General features: G+C 40.5%; 2 protein-coding genes across 5 annotated transcripts in view; one reads left to right on the forward strand and one right to left on the reverse strand.

Annotated features, from left to right (window-relative positions):
- LOC106582636 (RNA-binding protein 39) overlaps nt 1–5,554 on the forward strand; it is a 51,218-nt gene extending 45,664 nt beyond the window's left edge. For all 4 annotated transcript variants that reach the window (XM_014165883.2, XM_014165881.2, XM_014165882.2 and 1 more), the window contains 5 exons: nt 4,069–4,155; nt 4,442–4,550; nt 4,729–4,834; nt 4,915–4,993; nt 5,110–5,554. In XM_014165883.2, coding sequence (XP_014021358.1) covers nt 4,069–4,155; nt 4,442–4,550; nt 4,729–4,834; nt 4,915–4,993; nt 5,110–5,213 — 485 coding nt within the window. In that variant the 3' untranslated portion in view covers nt 5,214–5,554. The remainder of the gene's footprint in view (nt 1–4,068; nt 4,156–4,441; nt 4,551–4,728; nt 4,835–4,914; nt 4,994–5,109) is intronic.
- Nucleotides 5,555–17,686: 12,132 nt separating this feature from the next.
- si:ch211-15p9.2 (protein serine/threonine phosphatase 2C family protein) lies at nt 17,687–22,319 on the reverse strand. Its single transcript, XM_014165885.2, has 2 exons — nt 22,083–22,319; nt 17,687–19,492 (listed from the first exon to the last, which is right to left on the reverse strand). Exon 2 carries the CDS (start codon nt 19,460–19,462, stop codon nt 17,900–17,902), a length of 1,563 nt encoding a protein of 520 aa, XP_014021360.1. The 5' UTR covers nt 19,463–19,492; nt 22,083–22,319; the 3' UTR covers nt 17,687–17,899.
- Nucleotides 22,320–24,998: the final 2,679 nt, after the last annotated feature.

Consider the following 24,998-nt stretch of genomic DNA (forward strand, 5'->3'; position numbering starts at 1 on the left):
ATACAATAGATAGCCGTAAAAACCGTCAAACACACCTGGCTAACTTGGTGGGTCATCATCTGGCGAAGTGGAGTCTTTTGTTTAGACATGCTAGCTAAACAATGAACCATAATCCTAATCCATAGAGTACTAGCAAGACAAACCAATTGTCATAGCTAAAGTTAACCTGTTATGGCTAGGGGGCAGTATTTTCACGGCTGGATAAAAAACGTACCCGATTTTAATCTGGTTACTACTCCTGCCCAGTAACTAGAATATGCATATAATTATTGGCTTTGGATAGAAAACACCCCAAAGTTTCTAAAACTGTTTGAATGGTGTCTGTGAGTATAACAGAACTCAAATGGCAGGTCAAAACCTGAGAGATTCCTTTACAGGAAGTGGCCTGTCTGACCATTTCTTGAACTTCTTTGCCATCTCTATCTTTTACAAAGGATCTCTGCTCTAACGTGACACTTCCTACGTCTTCCATAGGCTCTCAGAGCCCGGGAAAAAACAGAATGTCGTCATCCCAGCCCCAGGCTGAAACACATTATCGCCTTTCTCAAGTGGCTGATCAAGGGACTGTGGGCTTAGGCGCGTGCCCTGGCCGCCCCCCTCTTTGTGATTTTTCCTCTGTTTGCCGAAAAGGAGATTCCCGGTCGGAATATTATTGCTTTTTTACGAGATAAATTGCATAAAATAGATTTTAAATAGCGGTTGACATGCTTCGAAGTACGGTAATGGAATATTTAGATTTTTTTTTGTCACGAATTGCTCTATGCGCGCGACCCTGATTTACCATTTTGGATAGTTTCTGGAACGCACAAACAAAACGCCGCTATTCGGATATAACGATGGATTATTTGGGACCAAACCAACATTTGTTATTGAAGTAGCAGTCCTGGGAGTGCATTCTGACGAAGACAACAAAAGGTAATCAAACTTTTATAATAGTAAATCTGATTTTGGTGAAGGCTAAACTTGCCGGGTGTCTAAATAGCTAGCCCGTGATGGCTGGGCTATGTACTTAGAATATTGCAAAATGTGCTTTCACCAAAAAGCTATTTTAAAATCGGACATATCGAGTGCATAGAGGAGTTCTGTATCTATAATTCTTAAAATAATTGTTATGCTTTTTGTGAACGTTTATCGTGAGTAATTTAGTAAATTGTTAGTAAATTCCCCGGAAGTTTGCGGGGGTATGCTAGTTCTGAACGTCACATGCTAATGTAAAAAGCTGTTTTTTGATATAAATATGAACTTGATTGAACAAAACATGCATGTATTGTATAACATAATGTCCTAGGTGTGTCATCTGATGAAGATCATCAAAGGTTAGTGCTGCATTTAGCTGTCTTCTGGGTTTTTGTGACATTATATGCTAGCTTGAAAAATGGGTGTCTGATTATTTCTGGCTTGGTACTCTGCTGACAATCTAATGTTTTGCTTTCGCTGTAAAGCCTTTTTGAAATCGGACAGTGTGGTTAGATAAAGGAGAGTCTTGTCTTTAAAATGCTCTGAAATAGTCATGTTTGAAAAATGGAAGTTTTTGTATTTTTGAGGAATTTGTAATTCGCGCCACGCGAATTAAGCGGTTAACCAAGAAAGAGGTTAACCAAGAAAGAGGTTAACCAAGTAGGTAACATTTTTTGCATTTGTTTACTGACACAGGCCATATTCAACCGGTGTTGTAAATTCATCAGTTATTCTGCGGTCTGGTACACTCAGACGAGAGTGCTCTAAAACAGTTGTTGCAGTGACGTTCTATTGAAATGGATACTTGCATATTGGAGTCTTTTGTTTGGCCCTAATGTGTCTGTTACATCTTATTTTTTACCATCACCCACTGTCCTGGCACTACGTCATGTCCCCCCTCGGGTGTTATTCCCCACGCCTCTTTTACTTGTATGCAATAGTTAATAGTTAAGCATTGTGTCACTCATAAAGGGGGGTTGAATGACATTATGAAGGGCAGCTCAGAAAAGCTGAAGATGGATTTTAAAAAACTGATTGGGTCACTACTTGACCCCAACAAACATCCCAAAATATCTGGCCCTCTATCCTCCCTAAATCGTGGCATTGAACGGTTCAGCAGACTTTTAGCCCTCCATAACTGGCTACGAGACTATTGCAGCTCTGTGGGTGTAACATTTATTGACAATTTTGATACCTTTTGGAAATAAAGCTTGTATTTTAACCTGTCTGGGCGAGGTCCCACCTAGTCAACAGCCAGTGGAATCTCGTGGCGCGAAATACAAATACCTCAAAAATGCTATAACTTCAATTTCTCAAACATATGACTATTTTACACCATTTTAAAGACAAGACTCTCGTTAATCTAACCACACTGTCCGATTTCAAAAAGGCTTTACAACGAAAGCAAAACATTAGATTATGTCAGCAGAGTACCCAGCCAGAAATAATCAGACACCCATTTTTCAAGCTAGCATATAATGTCACATAAACCCAAACCACAGCTAAATGCAGCACTAACCTTTGATGATCTTCATCAGATGACAACCCTAGGACATTATGTTATACAATACATGCATGTTTTGTTCAATCAAGTTCATATTTATATCAAAAACCAGCTTTTTACATTAACATGTGACTAGCATGTGACTAGCATTCCCTCCGAACACTGCCGGTGAATTTACTAAATTACTCAGGATAAACGTTCACAAAAAGCATAAATTATTTTAAGAATTATAGATACAGAACTCCTCTATGCACTCGATATGTCCGATTTTAAAATAGCTTTTCGGTGAAAGCACATTTTGCAATATTGTCAGTAGATAGCCCAGCCATCACGGCTAGCCATTTAGACACCGACCAAGTTTAGCCCTGACCAAACTCAGATTTACTATTACAAAAGTTTGATTACCTTTGTTGTCTTCGTCAGAATGCACTCCCAGGACTGCTACTTCAATAACAAATGTTGGTTTGGTCCAAAATAATCCATCGTTATATCCAAATAGCGGCGTTTTGTTCGTGCGTTCTAGACACTATCCGAAATGGTAAATCAGGGTTACGAGCATGGCTCAATTCATGACAAAAGATTTCTAAATATTCCATTACTGTACTTCGAAGCATGTCAACCGCTGTTTAAAATCAATTTTTATGCAATTTTTCTCGTAAAAAAGCGATAATATTCCGACCGGGAATCTGCGTTTCGGTAAAGAGAGGAAAGAAAACAAAGCATTCGGTCGACGCGGGCACGAGCCTGAGTCTCACAGTACTGTAACCAGCCACTACCCAAACGCGCTACTTTGTTTCAGCCAGAGCCTGCAAAGCCACGATTCAACTTTTTGCCGCCTTCTGAGAGCCCATGTGAGCCGTAGGAAGTGTCACGTAACAGCAGAGATCCTTTGTAATGGATAGAGATAATCAAGAAGGCCAAGAAATTGTCAGACAGGGCACTTCCTGTACAGAATCTTCTCAGGTTTTGGCCTGCTAAATGAGTTCTGCTATACTCACAGACACCATTCAAACAGTTTTAGAAACTTTGGAGTGTTTTCTATCCAAAGCTAATAATTATATGCATATTCTAGTTTCTGGGCAGGAGTAATAATCAGATTAAATCGGGTACGTTTTTTTTATCCAGCCGTGAAAATACTGCCCCCTAGCCATAACAGGTTAACTGACTTGCCTAATTCAATGAAGGTTAAAAAATAATAATGTTTTACGTTTTTGCCTGTTGGCTCTCCAAAGTTCCCAATTTCTTTGGGTTTGATTGCACAGCTGCCATAACTGTAAGCTATATACTAGCGAAAGCGAAGACTCTATCCCCAAATATATTAAATTGCGTCAGCTGAGCTCATAGTGGAACTCATCATTCATTACGTTATTCAGTATGCACAGCACTAAATCGGTGGGAAAACCGACCCGACAGGGAAAATGAAATGAATGGAGCGGTTTCCGGGCAGGCTAGTGGCACAAAATTATCACAGATGAAACACATTGGCGACTTATTATAGCTTTTGAGCATTTAAAAAAATACTAAAAGCTACATAATTCAGCTTTAAGAACCGTATCATAAAGTGTGAACAAGGACGAATGTCGAGCCCAGTGTCTTCTGTCTTTCAGGCACGGGACTGCAGATTCCCCCAGCAGCACAGCAAGCCCTGCAGATGAGTGGGGCCATTGCTATTGGTGCCATGGCCGCTGTATCAGGTAATAAAAGGATGATCAATTGGACAAGCCTATCTGACTGCCATGATTGCTTTTTGCTGAGCTATTTGGAGAAGGCATATATCATCCAGCATTGATCAAATCTGTTGGTTTACTTGTAAGACACTGATTGGTTGATTCGGTGCGAGGAGCTGGTCTGTTGTGAGACTCGTGTCAGAATTAGGCTGGATTGAACATAAATAAATAATAAGAAACATTAATAAATGTAACATTTCGAGCACATAGTTCAGTTAGTTTAATGTGATATGATGCATTTTGACACTTTCAGCTGCCATGAATCCTGCTATGAACATGAACATGAATACAGCTATGAACCTACCCTCACAGCCACTTGCTACACACTGTTTCCAGCTGTCTAACATGTTCAACCCTCAGTCGTAAGTGTTTAACATTTAATCAAGTTGTTCAATCTAGCATATTTGTATCCCAAGGGGGCCAGCTGATGAAAGTACACAAACTTAAGACTTCTTAGACCTTAAGATGTTATTTGTTCCCATAGACTGGTTCCCAATCACTAGTCGTTTGTGGGTGATCATTTCCCATCTGATTTTACAGTGAAGATAACCCAGACTGGGATGTTGACATTCAGCATGATGTCATTGAGGAATGCAACAAACATGGTGGAGTTGTGCACATATACGTTGACAAGAATTCCACTGAAGTAAGACTTAAGTGTATTTGAATGGTTTCCAAATGGTTGCCGTCTTAAATAGCAACTCATTCAACTTTTTCTTTTTTTAGGGCAACGTGTATGTGAAATGTCCATCCATTCCTGCTGCCATGGCTGCAGTAAACGCATTACATGGTCGATATTTTGCAGGTAAGTGGGACTGACTATAGAATGTGGTACTCAATTATGAATTGTCATTGACGCAGTCATTTAAAAATATATGTTTTGTCTAAACTGTCATCATTTCCTTAACATTTTCTTCACAGGTAAAATGATCACAGCGGCATACGTCCCTCTCCCAACATATCACAACCTTTTCCCTGACTCTGTGACGGCAACCCAGCTCCTGATCCCTCCTGCTCGCCGATGATCTCTCACAGCAAGACACGAAAAGCCCAGATTGGTGGGACACTGTATAATAGATTTTTTTTCCCCTTCAATTTTCTCTCTTTAAAATTTAGACATTTTACAGTCTGTGGTCGGTTTTTCATTCCTGCAAGTTATGGCAGTATGTTTTTCTTTTATGTTAGTAGATGAAGTAAAATCCTTTTTTTCCCCGCAACATGTTTTTTTTGACTTCCCATACGTTGGCTTTCCATACGCAAAAATAATCAAAGCTTTACTTGCATAGCCACGTCCAAACATGTGTTTGGCATTGAGGGTGGAGTTTCAGCCAGTCTAATAAAGGGATTGTAGTCCCTGAAGAGTTAATTGGTTGATCTGGACAATTTACCATTTTATATTTTGTAAAGCTTATTCTTGTTCATACATTCTAGTGCTTGAAAGCTTTGATAGGCATGTTTTCCCTGATGAAGTGTACAACTTACAGTTGAAATCGTTAGTTTACATACACTTAGGCTGGAGTCATTAGAACTCGTTTTACAACCACTCCACAAATTTCTTGTTAACAAACTATAGTTTTGGCAAGTCAGTTAGGACATCTACGTTGTGCATGACACAAGTACCATGTTCATCTGTTCAAACAATAGTACGCAAGTATAAACACCATGGGACCACGTAGCCATCATACCGCACAGGAAGGAGACACGTTCTGTCTCCTAGAGATGAACGTACTTTGGTGCAAAAAGTGCAAATCAATCCCAGAACAACAGCAAAGGACATTGTGAAGATGCTGGAGGAAACAGGTACAAAAGTATCTATATCCACAGTAAAACGAGTCCTATATCAACATAACCTGAAAGGCTGCTCAGCAAGGAAGAAGCCACTGCTCCAAAACCGCCATTGAAAAGCCAGACTACGGTTTGCAACTGCACATGGATACAAAGATCATACATTTTGGAGAAATGTCCTCTGGTCTGATGAAACAAAAATAGAACTGTTTGGCCTTAATGACCATCGTTATGTTTGAAGGAAAAAGGGGGAGGCTTGCAAGCCGAAGAACACCATCCCAACCGTGAAGGACGGTGATGGCAGCATCATGTTGTGGGGGTGCTTTGCTGCAGGAGGGTCTTGTGCACTTCACAAAATAGATGTCATCATGAGGGAGGAAAATTATGTAGTGTGGCAAACCTCTTCAAAGTTAGGAGCGTTTGTCACAAATTAAGTGGGAAACTGTCACCAAAGTCAGCCCAGAATGAAAGTTATTTCGAACATGACAGTACCTGTGTGTTTGTTTCGCTGTCCTGGTCCACCCAGGCCGCAGGTAAGGTCAAGGATAGCAGGGTTCGGTACACAAATCTGGTTCTCGGTAGGTCCAGGTCTAAACGCCAACAGGTAAGTCCAAAACAGTCCAGCTCGTACACGGTAAATCCAGCCAATGTAGATTGTCTCTTTCTCTATGGTTCATAGATCCTTCCCGCCCTCTCTCTCTCTTCCTGGTTTTTCTTGACCTTTTATCTGTGGGTCGGCTCCACCTTCTGAGGGTTCCCCTTGCTTCTGGGAATTGTAGTTTTGGCAGTCGGCCATTTTAGTGATCGGGCAGAGCCCGTTTATTAGTTCTGCCCTCACATATCTGCCATTTATCACTCGACCCCCTTTGCCAAAGTAGATATATTGAAGCAACATCTCAAGACATCAGTCAGGAAGTTAAAGCTTGGTCGCAAATGGGTCTTCCAAATGGACATTGACCCCAAGCATTCTTCCAAAGTTGTGGCAAAATGGCTTAAGGACAACAAAGTATTATGTGGCCATCACAAAGCCCTGAACTCAATCCTATAGAAAATTTGTGGGCAGAACTGAAAAAGCATGTGTGAGCAAGGAGGACTGCAAACCTGACTCAGTTACACCAGCTCTGTCAGGAGGAATGGGCCAAAATTCACCCAACTTATTGTGGGAAGCTTATGGAAGGCTACCCGAAACGTTTGAACCAAGTTAAACAATTTAAAGGCAATGCTACCAAATACTAATTGAGTGTATATAAACTTCTGACCCACTGGGAATGTGATGAAAGAAATAAAGCTGAAATAAATCATTCTCTCTACTATTATTCTGACATTTCACATTCTTAAAATAAAGTGGTGATCCTAACTGACCTAAGACAGGGAATTTTTACCAGGATTAATATCAGGAGTTGTATAAACTGAGTTTAAATGTATTTGGCTAAGGTGTATGTAAACTTCCAACTTCAACTGTAGATACCCAGACATAAGAAAAGAGGATATTGAGTCTTTTTGGAGAGCAAAAAAATAAAATTCAAACATTATTGCAGTTTCGTTTATACATCAGAATATTATTCAATGTTTTAAGCTCCATGAGCTCTGGAAACGTAATGACTGATTTCATTTGTGGTCGTTTAGAGACCATTTGGTTTTTCAGTATATGTTTTCTAATCAAGATTAGATTTTATAAAGACCTTGATTAAAATGTATTTTAGTTACATTCAAGTAGTTTCTTTCCTTGCTCGATACTGTCTGTAGCACATTCTATTATCCTCCCATTTGGTATAAGCATACATAATATACTCACAAAATATATACACTTCTAAGAAAATCAAAAACTTAATTGGAAAAAATGTCAATGCTGATGAGACATAGAATCCCGAAGATGCAAAACTCAGAGTTACGGATTTACTGGTCAGCCGAACAGGCAATATCAAACTGACTGTTAATAAATAAAAAAACTTCTGTAGGCAACAGACTAACGTGAAGGTTGCTTTAAAGGGGCAATCTGCGAATATAACTTAGCTTAGTTCAACTGTCATGCCCCATACCTCATCTCTTTACCAAAACGGGGGTGGGGTGAAACATTTTGTGTGAGGAAAAAAAACAATAGTCGGCTAAACAGTTAACATATTTACACAATTTAAGATTTTCCACAAAATGTACTCTGTTTATTTCAAAGTAACAAACATTTCAGTATTACAAACAACCTCCATTATCTGAGATCCTACTGTAATTAAGCTTTGGTATGAATTTGAAGCAAAACTGGACTATGTGGGCCGTCATTGTAAATAAGAATTTGTTCTTAACTGAATTGCCTTGTTAAATAAAGGTTAATAAATAAAAAATATATATATATATTAACAAACCTAGCGCAATGGTCAATCTTACCGCAGCACTGTCGAGTTGTGGGTGTCAAATATATTTGCTATTTTCAAAGCGGGAATCATGGGCGCAATAGTTAGTTTGACGAGGGCTTGACTACTTACAGGCCAATGAACTATGGCTTACAGTTTTTTTTTATCACATTGGTGCAATTTTCACAACTTAACAAAAAACTCAAAACAGATCATCAAAAAGGCAGTTGCTTCAAAACTCTAAGCACATTTTCAATTGACTAAGTACATCAAACCGAATCATAGTCACTTTTTCACAACTTAATCAGTGTTTCATCTAGAAATACATGTTTCACATTGCAATACATGATCATATAAAGTAATTGCCTTGAATGTACTACTATGATGATTGCTATGATGATTTAACTTCACATTAAATGTTTAAAAAAAATGGATTGAAAAGATCAGATATGCACTGGATGTAACAAATTAAATCAAAGTTTATTGGTTGCATACAGAGATTAGCTGATGTTGCAGCAAGTGCTGTGAAATGCTTGTGTTTTTAGCTCCTACAGTGCAGTAATACAATATCAATACGCAAATAATCCAGAAATTCCACACTGCTTTCCTAAAATTGAATTGGCCAATACAGCACTGTAGTACTGTAATATATGCAATTTACGTAGCAGACACATTTATCCAAAGTGACAACAATCCACCATTTTGGTATGTGACCCCAGTTGGATTCAAACCCATATCTCTGGTGTTGCTAGTGCCATGCTCTTATCAACTGAGTCACATACAGACCACTACAATACATGCAGTGTCTTCAGAAAGTATTCATACCCCTTGACTTATTCCACATTTTCTTGTGTTACAGCCTGAATTCAAAACAGATTAAATATATTTTTGTTTCTCCTCCCATCTACACACTACCCCATAATGACAAAGTGAAAACATGTTTTTATAAATGTTAGCAAATTTATTGAGAATGAAAGAGAAATATCGAATTTACATACAGTGACAGTCAAACGTTTTTCTTTATTTTTACTATTTTCTACATTGTAGAATAATAGTGAAGACATCCAAACTATGAAATAACACATATGGAATCATGTAGTAACCAAAAAAGTGTTAAACAAATCAAAATATATTCCAAGTAGCCACCCTTTGCCATGATGACAGCTTTGTACACTCTTGGCATTCTCTCAACCAGCTTCATGAGGAAGCTGGAATGCATTTCGATTAACAGGTGTGCCTTCTTAAAAGTTAATTTGTGGAATTTCTTTCGTTCTTAATATGTTTGAGCCAATCAGATCTGTTGTGACAAGGTAGGGGTGGTATACCGAAGATAGCCCTATTTGGTAAAATACCAAGTCCATATTATGGCAAGAACAGCTCAAATAAGCAAAGAGAAATGACAGTCCATCATTACTTTATGACATGAAGGTTAGTCAATCTGGAAAATTTCAAGAACTTTTCAAGTTTCTTCAAGTGCAGTCTCAAAAACCATCAAGCACTGTGATGAAACTGGCTCCAATGAGAACTGCCACAGGAAAGGAAGACACGGAGTTACCTCTGCTGCAGAGGATAAGTTCATTAGAGTTACCAGCCTCAGAAATTTCAGCCAAATAAATGCCTCACAGGGTTCAAGTAACAGACACATCTCAGCATCAACTGTTCAGAGGAGACTGCGTGAATCAGGCCTTCATGGGCAAATTGCTGCAAAGAAACCACTACTAAAGGACACCAATAAGAAGAAGAGATTTGCTTGGGCCAAGAAACACGAGTAATGGACGTTATTCCCAAGGAAATCTGGCCTTGGGTCTGGAGTCCAAATGTTTAATATTTGGTAGCAACCGCCGTGTCTTTGTGAGACGCAGAGTTGATGAATGGATGATCTCCACATGTGTGGTTCCCACCGTGAAAGCATGGTGTGATGGTGCTTTGCTGGTGACACTGTCAGTGATTTTATTTAGAATTCAAGGCACACTTAACCAGCATGGCTACCACAGCATTCTGCAGCGATACGCCATCCCATCTGGTTTGTGCTTAGTGGGACTATCATTTGTTTTTCAACAGGAAAGGAACCCAAAACACACCTCCAGGCTGTGTAAAGGCTATTTGACCAAGACGGAGAGTGATGGGGTGCTGCATCCGATGACCTGGCCTCCACAATCACCCGACCTCAACCCAATTGAGATGGTTTGGGATGAGTTGGACTGCAGAGTGAAGGAAAAGCAACCAACAACTGCTCAGCATATGTGGGAACTCCTTCAAGACTGTTGGAAAAGCATTCCAGGTGACTACCTCATGAAGCTAGTTGAGAGAATGCAAAGCTGTCATCAAGGCAAAGGGTGGCTACTTTGAAGAATCTAAAATACATTTTCATTTGTTTAACACTTTTTTGGTTACTACATGATAACGTGTCATTTGATAGTTTTGATGTCTACTAGTATTCTACAATGTGTAAAATAGTGAAAATAAAGAAAATCCCTTCAATGAGTAGGTGTGTCAGAAATATTGACTGGTACAGTAAGTATTCACACCCCTAAGTCAATACTTTGTAGAAGCACCTTTGGCAGCGATTACAGCTGCGAGTCTTTCTGCGTAAGTGTCTAAAAGCTTTCCACACCTGGATTGTGCAACATTTTCCCATTATTCTTTTCAAAATTCTTTAAGCTCTGTTAAATTTGTTGTTGATCATAGCTAGACAACCATTTTCAGGTCTTGCCTTAGATTTGTAGGTAGATTTAAGTCAAAACTGTAACTCGGCCACTCAGTAACATTCACTGTCTTCTTGGAAAGCAACTCCAGTGTAGATTTGGTGTTTTAGGTAGTTGTCCTGCTGAAAGGTGAATTCATCTCCCAGTGTCTGGCAGACTGAACCAGGTTTTCCTCTAGGATTTTGCATGTGCTTTGCTCCATTCTGTTTCTTTTCTATCCAGAAACACTCCCCAGTCCTTAACGATTAGAAGCATACCCATAACGTGATGCAGCCCCCATTATGCTTGAAAATAGAATAGTGGTACTCAGTATTATGTTGTATTAGATTTGCCCCAAACATAACACTTTATATTCAGGACAAAAGGTGAATTGCTTTGCCACATTTGTTGCTGTACTACTTTAGCGCCTTCTTTGCAAACAGGATGCATTTTTTTAAATATTTTGTATTTTGTACAGGCTTCCTTTTTTCACTCTGTCAATAAGGTTAGTATTGTGGAGTAACTACAATGTTGTTGATCCATCCTCAGTTTTCTCCTATCACAGCCATTAAACTCTAACATTTTTACAGGCCTCATGGTGAAATCCCTGAGTGGTTTCCTTCTTCTCCGGCAACTGAGTCAGAAAGGACTGTATCTTTGTAGTGACTGGGTGTATTGATTGATACACCATCCAAAGTGTAATTGATAACTTCACCATGCTCAAAGGGATTTTTAATGTTGTTTATTAACTCCATTAGGTGTTGTTTTTTGCGACGCATTGGAAAACCTTGCTTGTCTTTGTAGTTGAATCTGTGTTTTAAATTCACTGCTCGACTGAGGGACCTTACAGATAATTGTATGTGTGGGGTACAGGGTTTGATAGCCGACCAATCAGCCTGTTACCAACCCTTAGTAAACTACTGGAAAAAATGGTGTTTGACCAGATACAATGCTATTTTACAGTAAACAAATTGACAACAGAATTTCAGCATGCTTATAGGGAAGGACACTCAACAAGCACAGCACTTACACAAATGACTGATGATTGGCTGAGAGAAATTGATGATAAAATGATTGTGGGGGCTGTCTTGTTAGACTTCAGTGCAGCTTTTGACATTGATCATAGTCTACTGCTGGAAAAACGTATGTGTTATGGCTTTACACCCCCTGCTATAATGTGGCTAAAGAGTTACTTGTCTAACAGAACACAGAGGGTGTTCTTTAATGGAAGCCTATCAAATATAATCCAGTTAGAATCAGGAATTCCCAAGGGTAGCTGTTTAGGCCCCTTGCTTTTTAAAATTTTTACTAACGACATGCCACTGACTTTGAGTAAAGCCAGAGTTTCTATGTATCCGGATGACTCAGCACTATACATGTCAGCTACTAGAGCGACTGAAATGACTGCAACACTCAACAAAGAGCTGCAGTTAGTTTCAGAGTGGGTGGCAAGGAATAAGTTAGCCCTAAATATTTCTAAAACTAAAAGCATTGTATTTGGAACAAAACACTCACTAAACCCTAAACCTCAGTAAATCTTGTAAAAATCATGTGGAAATTGAGCAAGTTGAGATGACTAAACTGCTTGGAGTAACACTAGATTGTAAACTAAAATGCTAAAATGGGGAGAAGTCTGTCTGTAATAAAGTGATGCTCTGCCTTCTTAACTACACTATCAACAAGGCAGGTCCTACAGGCCCTAGTTTTGTCGCACCTTGACTACTGTTCAGTCGTGTGGTCAGGTGCCACAAAAAAGGACTTAGGAAAATTGCAATTGGCTCAGAACAGGGCAGCACAGCTGGCCCTTGGATGTACACAGAGTGCTAATATTAATAATATGCATGTCAATCTCTCCTGGCTAAAAGTGGAGGAGAGATTGACTTCATCACTACTTTTATTTATGAGAGGTATTTGACATGTTGAATGCACCGAGCTGTCTGTCTAAACTACTGGCACACAGCTCGGACACCCATAATACCCCACAAGACATGCCACGAGGTCTCTTCACAGTCCCCAAGTCCAGAACAGACTATTGGAGGCACATAGTACTACATAGAGCCATGATTACATGGAACTCTATTCCACATCAAGTAACTGACACAAGCAGTAAAATTTGATTTAAAAAAAAAAACGGATTAAAAAAACACCTTATGAAAAAGCGGGGACTGTGAAGCAACACAAACACTGGCACAGACACATGCATACACACACACACACACACACACACACACACACACACACACACACACACACACACACACACACACACACACACATATTAACATACACACTACACATAAACATGGATTTAGTACTGTATATATGTGGTAGTGGTGGAGTAGTGGCCTGAGGGCACACAGTGTGTTGTGAATGTATTTTAATGTTTTAAAATTGTATAAACTGCCTGGGGTAGGTCGTCATTGTTAATAGGAATTTGTTTTTAACGGACTTGCCTAGTTAAAATAAAGGTTGTCTGAATACTTTCTGAAGGCACTGTAAGTACAATACATTAAAATACAATACACAATTACAAGACGGAAAGTATTCAGATCCCTTGACTTTCTCCACATTTTGTTACGTTACAGCCTTATTATAAAATTGATTAAATAAAAAAAAGCCTCAATCTACACACAATACCCCATAATGAGAAAGCAAAAACTGTTTTTTAGAAATGATTGCAAATGTATTAAAAATAAAAAACTGATACCTTATTTACATAAGTATTTAGACCCCAAAATTGAGCTCAGGTGCATCCTGTTTCCATTGATCAGCTTTTTGATCAGCCTAGAAACAACATTCCATTGATGTTTCTAAAACTTGATTGGAGTCCACCTGTGGTAAATTTGAATGATTGGACATGATTTGGAAAGGCACACACCTGTCTATATAAGTTTTCCAGAGTTAACAGTGCATGTCAGAGCAGAAACCAAGCCATGAGGAAAAAGGAATTGTCCGTGGAGCTCCGAGACAGAATTGTATCGAGGCACAGATCTGGGGAAGGGTACCAGAAAATGTCTGCAGCATTGAAGGTCCCCAAAAACACAGTGGCCTCCCTCATTCTTAAATAGAAGAAGTTTGGAACCACCAAGAAAGACTCTTCCTAGAGCTGGCGACCCAGCCAAACTGAGCAATCGAGGGAGAAGCGCCTTGGTCAAGGAGGTGACCAATAACCTGATGGTCCCTCTGACAGAGCTCCAGAGTTCCTCTGTGGAGATGGGAGAATCTTCCGGAAGGACAACCACCAATCAGGTCTTTATGGTAGTAGAGTGGCCAGACAGAAGCCACTTCTCAGTAAAAGGCACATGACAGCCCACTTGGAGTTTGCCAAAAGGCACCTAAAGGACTCAGAACAAGATTCTCTGCTCTGATGAAACCAAGATTGAACTCTTTGGCCTGAATGCCAGGGACTGGGAGAATAGTCAGGATCAAGGGAAAGATGAACGGAGCAAAGTACAGAGAGATCCTTGATGAAAACCTGCTCCAGAGCGCTCAGGACTTCAGACTGGGGCGAAGTTTCACCTTCCAACAGGACAATGACCCAGGAGTGGCTTCAGGAAAAGTCTCTGAATGTTCTTAAGTTGCCCAACCAGAGCCCGGACTTGAATCCGACCTAACATCTCTGGAGAGACCTGAAAATAGCTGTGCAGCGACGCTCCCATCCAACCTGACAGAGCTTGAGAGGATCTGCAGAGAAGAATGGGAGAAACTCCATACAGGTGTGCCAAAGCTTCTAGCGTCATACCCAAGAAGACTCGAGGCTGTAATCTCTTTCAAAAGTGTTTCAACAAAGTGCTGAGTAAAGGGTCTGAAAACGTACGTAAATGTGATATTTGCGTTTCTAAAAACCTGTTTTTGCTTTGTCATTATGGGGTATTGTGTGTAGATTGATGGGGGGGGAGGACTGTTTAATCCATTTTATAATAAGGCAAAATTTGGAAAAAGTCAAGAGGTCTGAATACTTTCCGAATGCACTTTATGATTGCCATCCCCATGATCATACCACCCTCCTTCAGGCCATGGATGAGGCATGCAATGACTTCAATCAAGATCTATCTCAGGCTTAGATTCGCCAGGCCAATATATTTTCTCAGGTGCATGAACAATGAGGATATTTACTGTGATTTCAATGAGAATCTATGGCCAAAGGCTCAAGACAGGCTTGATTCAAACTAGTGCCTGTTAAACATTCTTTCATTTCTTTTATTTGATTACATCGTGAAAGATGTCTTCAATGATCATTATGGAAATGTGATGCTCAGTAAATTTGTATGGGTAGTTCAAGTGTATTGCCTAATTTGAAAACGGTGTAACGTACTGTAATTTACAGTGCTGTAGCATACTACTTTCAAAGGCCAATTTAGATAATTTTTTGCTATTGGATTAACTGGTTATTACAATAACTTAATTCAATATCTAATATTTATTATTATTTATTACAAATGCCAATGCAGCATCTACTTTTCCTGTGGTCCATCAAAATTAAGGCAGTTATTTTCAATTTTAAAAACATTACAATACATTTCACAACAAATTTCACAACATATTAAGTGTTTGCCCTCAGGCCACTACTCTACTGTCACATATCTGCAACACAAAATCCATGTCTACATGTGTGTATAGTGCGCATGTTGTCATATGCGTGTGTCTGTGACTGTGTGTGTGTCTCTTCATATTCCCTGTTGTTCCATAAGGTGTATTTTTAATCAGGTTTTTTTAATCAGATTTTACTGATTTGCATGAGTTACTTGTGGAATAGAGGAATAGTGATGTGGAATAGATGTGATATGAGTAGAGTTCCATATACTGTGCACCTCCCATATTCTGTTCTGGACTTGGGGACTGTGAAAAGACCTCTGATGGCATTATGTTCTGTTTTGGTGAATAAACCAATATACTCATTATATGTCACAGTCAACATATGTTTTGGATCAAAAGTTGTGTGGTGAAAGATGTCTACAAAGAAAATGAATGCACAATGAAAGGTTTTGAATGTAAGACTGGCTGCGTTACAAGTGTTACCCATTTGGAGTTTTGTACTACGAGTTTTGAAAATTCACCACACACTTGTGAAAATAGTACCAAAGCGATAAAAAAAACTAATACTGATTTGCGGTTGTCTCAAGTTGTGTATGCTATTGACGGTTTGCGTTATCATCCACTCCAGTTTGGCTTGAGGGCACGGAATATTCACATATTAGTGGATTGATGCCTTTATTAAATAGCATACAGTAACGAATAATAGCAACAGTACAATTGCATCCAGTTTTGCTAAATATGTTTGGTGTTTGCAGTCCACACTGTTCTAGATGGCTTCATCATGTACTATTAGTGTTTTACGCATTACATTCACACATCTCCAAAAGTAAAAATATTAGGCTTCTATAAATGGTATTGTATATGTGAGGAACATTCTCAATAGGCAAGATATCTGCTGTTGATATGGCATTATAGGACTGAACAATGTAAATAAGTTGGATGAGCCCCAGCTAGGAATGAGGAATTGTCCCAGAAGCCTCTTCCGGGGGGCTGGAACTGATTGAATCGGCCCGGAATCGGGTGTCGGACTCGGCCCGGAATCAAAATTAATGACTGCTCAGAATCGGCTAAGTACATCGGGCCATTTCCGTCTATCGGAATTCAGCCGACTTTGCCAGCATCTTACCACAATCCCCTAAAAGAAGCCCGATGTAAATTTTAAAAATGTATACAAAATTACCCGATTTAGTCATTTTAAATATTACTATTATACCTTTTATACATAGAAATTATACCCATCCACAAAAAAATTTGTCTGAGGAAACACCTTACACCTGGTGACCGTGTCAGCGTGCATGCGCCTGGCCCACCACAGGAGTCACTACAGTGCGATGGAACAAGGACATCACGACCGGCCAAACCCTCCCCTAACTTGGGCGACGCTGGGCCAATTGCGCGTCGCCTCATGGGTCTCCCGGTCGCGGCCGGCACGGGTCTCGAACCAGCATCTGTAGCAACGCAGTTTGCACTGCGATGCAGTGTCTTAGACCGCTGCGCCACTCGGGAGGCTCCATCCACAAAGTTAATGGTTATCAATTGCCTTGCACAAAGTATCAAAATACTAAAATACTACACAGGACTCTTAAAGAATTTCATTTAAATGTTAAATGTATTTTTTGATCACAAAAACTGAGAAAATATGGAAAAATAAATAATGAAATGTTAATTATATAAAGCAGCCCGTGTAATCATCTGCCAGAGAGTAGCCCCAATCGCCCCGAGCCCCAAGTAATACATTTGGTCCAGATAATTCACACCGGAATCGGCCCGAGCCCCAAGTGAGAGTTACATCTGGGCCAGATAACTCACACCGGATTCGGCCCAAGCTCAATCCCCACATCCTGGCCATAAGTAATACTGCCGAAGGCGGCCCAGACTCGGGCCACATGACGTCAGCCGAGTCTGACTCTCAGCCGAGTGCCCCGACTCTCAGCCGGAATCGGCCCAGATCCACTGTGCTAGCTGGGGTGCATATATGAAAATGGGGATAGATGCAGAAACATGCAAAATGAAGAAGGCTATGCAGGTGTGAAAATTGTCTAAACCTCCAAAACGGCACTCACGAGTAGACAATAAAAAAATACAAAATCTTGATAGGCTACTTGGCATATGCATAGCCAGGATAAAAAAGACACAATGACGCATTGCTGTTGAACGCGGCTTCGTTATAGTTGGTAAGCCTACAGAGGACTTTTTAATCAAATAGAACAGAAAACAACTGAAATATTTCAAAATATGAGGGTCACTGGCATCATCACATCTCTCTTTGAAAATGTCAGAGCCCCAGTTTGACAAGAGCGCTATTAGCGCCAGCCGAAAATAGAGCCCCTTATCCCCCTTAATGTCTGATCTTTGATTGGCTTACATGTTGGCACTATTTAAATGGATTACAACAATTGTTATGTCATCCCTGTACATCCTTGCCAGGTCCTGAGGCAAGCTGAGCATTTTCGACAAGCGCCTTGGGTCCACAGTACCAAAGCCATCACTCCCTAAAGCATGTCGGATCAGATGGGTTGCAGAGTTCTCATCCTCTAAAGCCAAAATGGCTCTGCTTTTCCTCTCCTGGAGCAACCTGTGCATCTGTCCCAGTGTGAAAGACAGCCCAGATACAGGTTTCTGCCAGTGTAGACCAGTCAGATGTTCTCCTATGACCTGCACCACAGTTTGCCTGTGCATCAGCTCCCATAGTCCATCAGTTGCCATGATCAGAAACTTGTCCTTTGGCCTCAGTGTGTGGCTTGTCACCTCTGGCTCAGCAATGAGATATGGCGGCGTGTGGTAGTTAGGTGGGAGCATCTTAACAAACTCATTGGCCGACAAGATGTCTGGTCTTGTTTCATACACCCGGTTCAACATTTCACCACTCCATTTAAACTTTATGTCTCCGAACCCTCTGAAGGGCATGAGAAGGCCCAGTAGCCTGTCGTGTTTGACTACCGTCTTGCGTTCGAGCGCAGGGTGCTCAGATAGAACCCTCTGCAACTCGTCTGCGTTTTGGGCATTGTGGTCGTTACTGATGGTGTGTGCTGACCAGGTCCCGTTCTCCTCTTGGACTCCCAGCACGGCCCTGCTATCCCCCAAGTTGGCCACATGCAGGTCATCTCCATCCACATGGACGACACATGCTGTGCACCCTGACAGAGCCACCTGAAGAGGGGTGAAGTGGGAGAAGGGGTCCCCAAAGTCCACCTGGGCCTCAAGTGAAATGTCATTGTCTAACCTCTTGAATGCATTCATCAAAGCCGCTTGGACGTCCTTGTCCTCGTCCTCCTCTAGATCGATCCTCTCTTGCCAGTACGTCCTAAGGCTGTTGAAGTAAAGCTTCCCAGAGTCTCTGCTGGTATGGTCATTTGGGTGCTTGTGCCACTGTAGCATGGGTAACACCGGCCTTTCATTCTCAACTGCATCCTCAATGTCCATTAAGGTCTTCACTGGGAGTAGAGACACAGCAATGTAGTAGAAGAGCCTTTCACTGACTGCCTGGGCGCACGCATAACCTGCATGTCCATCGAAAACCCCACAAAGCATTCCCCTACTCTGGAGACAAGTCGCTGCACTCCTGCGGTCCTCATTCAGAGCATTTGATGCCAAGATGTTACTATCAAACCCTAAAATTGAGTTAACAGAGTTTCGTCCATCATATCCATTGACTTTATAAGTGTACTCATTAGCTTTTAAGATGTGGTTTATTTTAGAAAGAGGCATCTGACTGGTCTGATTGTTGTCTCTGTATTTTCTCCCATTGATTGTTTCTGCTGGGTAGTTGATACCGATCAAATCTACTGGAGGTCTGGAAGAATGACACAGTCTAGTATCAAAGCCAAGAAATTTAATTTGGGTCAAGCAGCTTTTCCTTATCAGTCTTAACCTGTACATGGCCCAGTATTGTTTGAGGTGTTGAAAGCAAAGCGGAGGTACCATCTTCAGAACTATGGAGTTTGCAAACGCCACCTGTCAATAAAGCAAGCATGTCAATAGAATTTAATTGAATGTGCTCCTGTGATTTACAGTACTCTGAGGGTTCACCTCAATTGAAAAATGCCCCCCCCAGGACTCTTCTTCCCGAGAGCTAAAGAACCATATCACGTTCTGCACGTGTTACGCACAAATCAGTCTACTGGCAGCCTATGTGGAATGTGTCGGTATCCTTTGTGGAATGTATTTTAAGACATGATTTGTGTACATTTTTGTTGATTTTATGCTTTCTTACTTCCCATCAGTAGATGTAAGCTATGAACCTTGATCTAATCGTCATATATGCCATATCCTACCCTGAAAAGATAATGTTGTTTATAGTTACAACAGACATGAGACAATTATAGCGTCTGTGACAGCATGGGCAGTGCCATTGAGGCTACAACTCATAAGAGTCCCGACCCAGTTGACTACTTTGACTACTTTAACCTGTCTGGGATAGGGGGCAGTATTTTCACGGCCGGATAAAAAAACATACCCGATTTAAACTGGTTACTACTCTTGCCCAGAAACGAGAATATGCATATAATTAGTAGATTTGGATAGAAAACACTAAAGTTTCTAAAACTGTTTGAATGGTGTCTGTGAGTTTAACAGAACTCATATGGCAGGCCAAAACCTAAGAAGATTCCATACAGGAAGTGCCCTGTCTGACAATTTGTTGTCCTTCTGTTGCATCTCTATCGAAAATACAGCATCTGTGCTGTAACGTGACACTTTCTAAGGCTTCCATTGGCTCTCTAAAGCCGCCAGAAAGTGGAATGGGGTGTCTGCTGTCTCTGGGCAAAGTACAGCAGCAGAGTTTGTAAGTGGTCAGCCTGGGGACAGTGAGACTGAGATGCGCGTTCACGAGACTTCTCAATTTTTTTTCTTTCAGCCTTTGAATTAATACAATGTTGCCCGGTTGGAATATTAACGGTATTTTACGGGAAAAATAGCATAAAAATTGATTTTAAACAGCGTTTGACATGCTTCTAAGTACAGTAATGGAATATTTAGCATTTTTTTGTCACGAAATGCGCTCGCACGTTACCCTTCGGATAGTGACCTGAACGCACGAACAAAACGGAGGTATTTGGATATAACTATGGATTATTTGGAACCAAAACAACATTTGTTGTTGAAGTAGAAGTCCTGGGAGTGCATTCTGACGAAGAACAGCAAAGGTAATCAAATTATTCTAATAGTAATTCTGAGTTTAGTGAGCCCCAAACTTGGTGGGTGTCAAATTAGCTAGCCTGTGATGGCCGAGCTATGTACTCAGAATATTGCAAAATGTGCTTTCGCCAAAAAGCTATTTTAAAATCTGACATAGCGTTTGCATAAAGGAGTTCTGTATCTATAATTCTTAAAATAATTGTTATGTATTTTGTCAACGTTCATCATGAGTAATTTAGTAAATTCACCGGAAGTTTTCGGTGGGTATGCTAGTTCTGAACATCACATGCTAATGTAAAAAGCTGGTTTTTGATGTAAATATCAACTTGATTGAACAAAACATGCATGTATTGTATAACATAATGTCCTAGGAGTGTCATCTGATGAAGATCATCAAAGGTTAGTGCTGCATTTAGCTTTGGTTTTTGTGACATATATGCTTGCTTTGAAAATGGCTGTGTGATTATTTTTGGCAGGGTACTCTCCTGACACAATCTAATGTTTTGCTTTCGCTGTAAAGCCTTTTTGAAATCGGGCAGTGTGGTTAGATAAAGGAGAGTCTTGTCTTTAAAATGGTGTAAAATAGTCATGTTTTCGAGGTGTTTGTATTTCGCGCCACGCCCTATCATTGGATATTGGAGCGGTGTTCCGCTAGCGGAACGTCTAGATGTAAGAGGTTAACGAGTGTCTTGTCTTTAAAATGGTGTAAAATAGTCATATGTTTGAGAAATTGAAGTTATAGCATTTTTAAGGTATTTGTATTTTGCGCCACGCGATTCCACTGGCTGTTGACTAGGGTGGGACGTTTGCCCATAGAAGTTAAAATGCCTGAAGCATGGTGGACGCCCTCAATGACACTGCCCATGCTAAAATGGCCACTCGAGGCCTGTATCATTCTCTGTGGTTACAGTAGACAAAGAAGTTTGTACAACGTGCCTTTCACCGTAAAGTAGCACATGTGCAGAAGGTACAGTTGTTCAGCTATTGGGTAGAGGCTTCGACAAAATCAGGTCACCCAGCCACTGCATTTTTTTTTTAAGTACACTCTTTCCAAAAGTTGTTTTCTATCCAAACTATTTGTTCTCGATCTTATTTCATTGAAAGAATGTGTACATTATTGACAATGACCCTTGAGACATGATTAGACTATTACATACTAGATTACATGTAGACTGTAGTAGTAAACCGGTGCAACAGACAACAATTGACGGTTCTGTGTACCGTTACAGCACTTTATTTTACTGTTTGAAGTTGAAGTTCTGTACCCATCCTCTCCACATAATTTTCCATTGACCACAGAGCTTGAACTTTTAAGACATTCAACTTTCATGTTTTAAATGTCCTTATACATTTCCAAAGTATACACAAGAACACCTTTAGACATTTGGCTCATACTTTGTCACCTTACCTGCTGTAGCCGATCAGTTACTCTGAGCAGTTCTTGAGAACAGAACAGTTAGGTTATATTTTAACTTGGGTAGACTACTTTGTTCCCATGCTTACTATAATGTAGGATGAATCTGTTTTATACGATTATAATGTGCTGTCAGAAGCTGATATTTCCTCCCCAAAATGTGACTATAGACAGGCTCTCAATTGTAAGAATTGGTTTGAGTATATAGAACACCACATGTGCAATAAAGTGTGACCTTTGAAATGAGCATATTCATATCTGGTCTACAAATAGGTAATCTATAAACCAATGGAAGGTTGAAAGACATGCATTGTAAATATCGCAGAAAATCCATGGAACAATGGATGAATGGCATATAAGGGCATATCATAATGAATTTTAAAAGCCTCATATCATCCCAAAGTTCTCTGACTTCTAAACTTCTCTTTTATACTTCTGTACACGTTTATTCCTTCACTCACACACACAAAATAATCAATTTGGCCAATATTTAATGACGACGAACCAAACAAAGGGGTTTGTAAACTCTGGATGAATCCATATGACCTCTATTTCAATTGGTGGATATAATAAACTTCCATTAAATGCCACATCTGTAAACGCACAAACATTGATAATGGACCAATTAAATGTCTACATATAAGCGGTCAGTACACCCATGTCTTGTCCTTTCCGTCTTGTGTTGGGAGAAGCGATTCACCTTATTTAAGGACCCGGAAACAAAACTGTTATGTTTGTTCCTTAGAAAATGACAAACCGGGGCGTAGGTTTAACTACTTTTAATGAATATATACTTAAGCTAGAAAACTCCATGTCTAGCCATGCAAGGCATTCTTCAACCACCTGCCCCCCGCATAGCCTGCTGGGTAACGTAGTCTAAATGTTATTAACACATAACAACACAAAAACAATGTCTGAATGTTATGTTTTGTGGAGGACTTCCGTTGTTGCGTTCTTGTCATTTTGCAAACGTTAGCTAGCTAGCTGCGAACTCAGCTCAACAAAGAAGGTCCTGTGCAACTTTGTGCGGGAGCATCTCTTCCCAAGGTTCCATGGGAACTCAGCAACCACATATGGCAAGGAGAACAAGCAGGTGGTCTACACATGGATGGAGAGCTGTGGGTTTAGTCTGGAGAGTAGAGGCACAGTAGTGAGTGTCAAGGAGCCATGGCTTTCTGCAAGCCCCGATGGAGTGTTAAACTCTCAAGAACTTCTAGAAATCAAAGGTCCTGTTCTGAGTAAGAAGTGTGAGTCTGACTGAACTGTGTGAGTCTGACTGAACTGATGATGTTATCCCTAAACTGAAGGCATTCCATTTCACAGATATGTTGCCTAGGATTGAATTGGAGTTCCAGTCAGCCAGACTAACTCTGTGCTCCAAACATGTTCATTTGTGGTATCTGGGCTTGGGTCGTAATACTTTGTTTTTGAATAGTTCTTATTTTGTGCCTCGTAAAGCTCACTCTGTCAGCTCCACCTTATTATCTAAGCATAACTCTTGGTGTTTTTTTGTCTTGCACAGTTCTCTTCATGTGCACATTTACCTGATAATATTTGCAGAATTCTTTGTGTTTTTTTTGTCTTGCCTTGTACAGCTCTCTTCATACATGTTTATCTAATGCCTAAGGATAAGTCCTTATGATTTATGAATATTTGTATTGTACCTTGTACCTCTTTCTTCTCATATGGCACTCCATGAACTTACCTACGCATACCGTAACTCATCTTGCTCTTGGCAAATTATGTTGTTAATAAAAACACTGAAATTCCACTTTGTTGACATTTTCTTTGATATTTAATGTATTTAACATTTTAAAATGAAGGACGAGAAGGCATGTCTAAGGGTTTCAAATGTGTTTTCAGTTTGATTCTGGGTTTGGTTTTCAAGGGCACAAATGAACAAAACAGTGTGGCACTTGATAAACAGTTGTCTTCCTTCTTGGTCTGTTAGACATGTTGGTGTTGAAGAACATTTATTTTAAACAGATTTAAGAAGGCATGATAGTGGAACCTAGTGGATGCCTGTAATTATCAGGAACAGGCAAAGTTACAGTACATTTCAAATGTAGGACCATTAAAATGATTCAGATTAAACAGGAAATATATATACACTGCTCAAAAAAATAAAGGGAACACTTAAACAACACAATGTAACTCCAAGTCAATCACACTTCTGTGAAATTAAACTGTCCACTTAGGAAGCAACACTGATTGACAATAAATGTCACATGCTGTTGTGCAAATGGAATAGACAACAGGTGGAAATTATAGGCAATTAGCAAGACACCCCCAATAAAGGAGTGGTTCGGCAGGTGGTGACCACAGACCACTTCTCAGTTCTTATGCTTCCTGGCTGATGTTTTGGTCACTTTTGAATGCTGGCGGTGCTTTCACTCTAGTGGTAGCATGAGACGGAGTCTACAACCCACACAAGTGGCTCAGGTAGTGCAGCTCATCCAGGATGGCACATCAATGCGAGCTGTGGCAAGAAGGTTTGCTGTGTCTGTCAGCGTAGTGTCCAGAGCATGGAGGCGCTACCAGGAGACAGGCCAGTACATCAGGAGACGTGGAGGAGGCCGTAGGAGGGCAACAACCCAGCAGCAGGACCGCTACCTCCGCCTTTGTGCAAGGAGGAGCAGGAGAAGCACTGCCAGAGCCCTGCAAAATGACCTCCAGCAGGCCACAAATGTGCATGTGTCTGCTCAAACGGTCAGAAACAGACTCCATGAGGGTGGTATGAGGGCCTGACGTCCACAGGTGGGGGTTGTGCTTACAGCCCAACACCGTGCAGGTCGTTTGGCATTTGCCAGAGAACACCAAGATGGGCAAATTCGCCACTGGCGCCCTGTGCTCTTCACAGATGAAAGCAGGTTCACACTGAGCACGTGACAGACGTGAAAGAGTCTGGAG

Source organism: Salmo salar, chromosome ssa22 (assembly GCF_905237065.1).
Source record: "Salmo salar chromosome ssa22, Ssal_v3.1, whole genome shotgun sequence".
Lineage (NCBI taxonomy): Eukaryota > Metazoa > Chordata > Actinopteri > Salmoniformes > Salmonidae > Salmo > Salmo salar.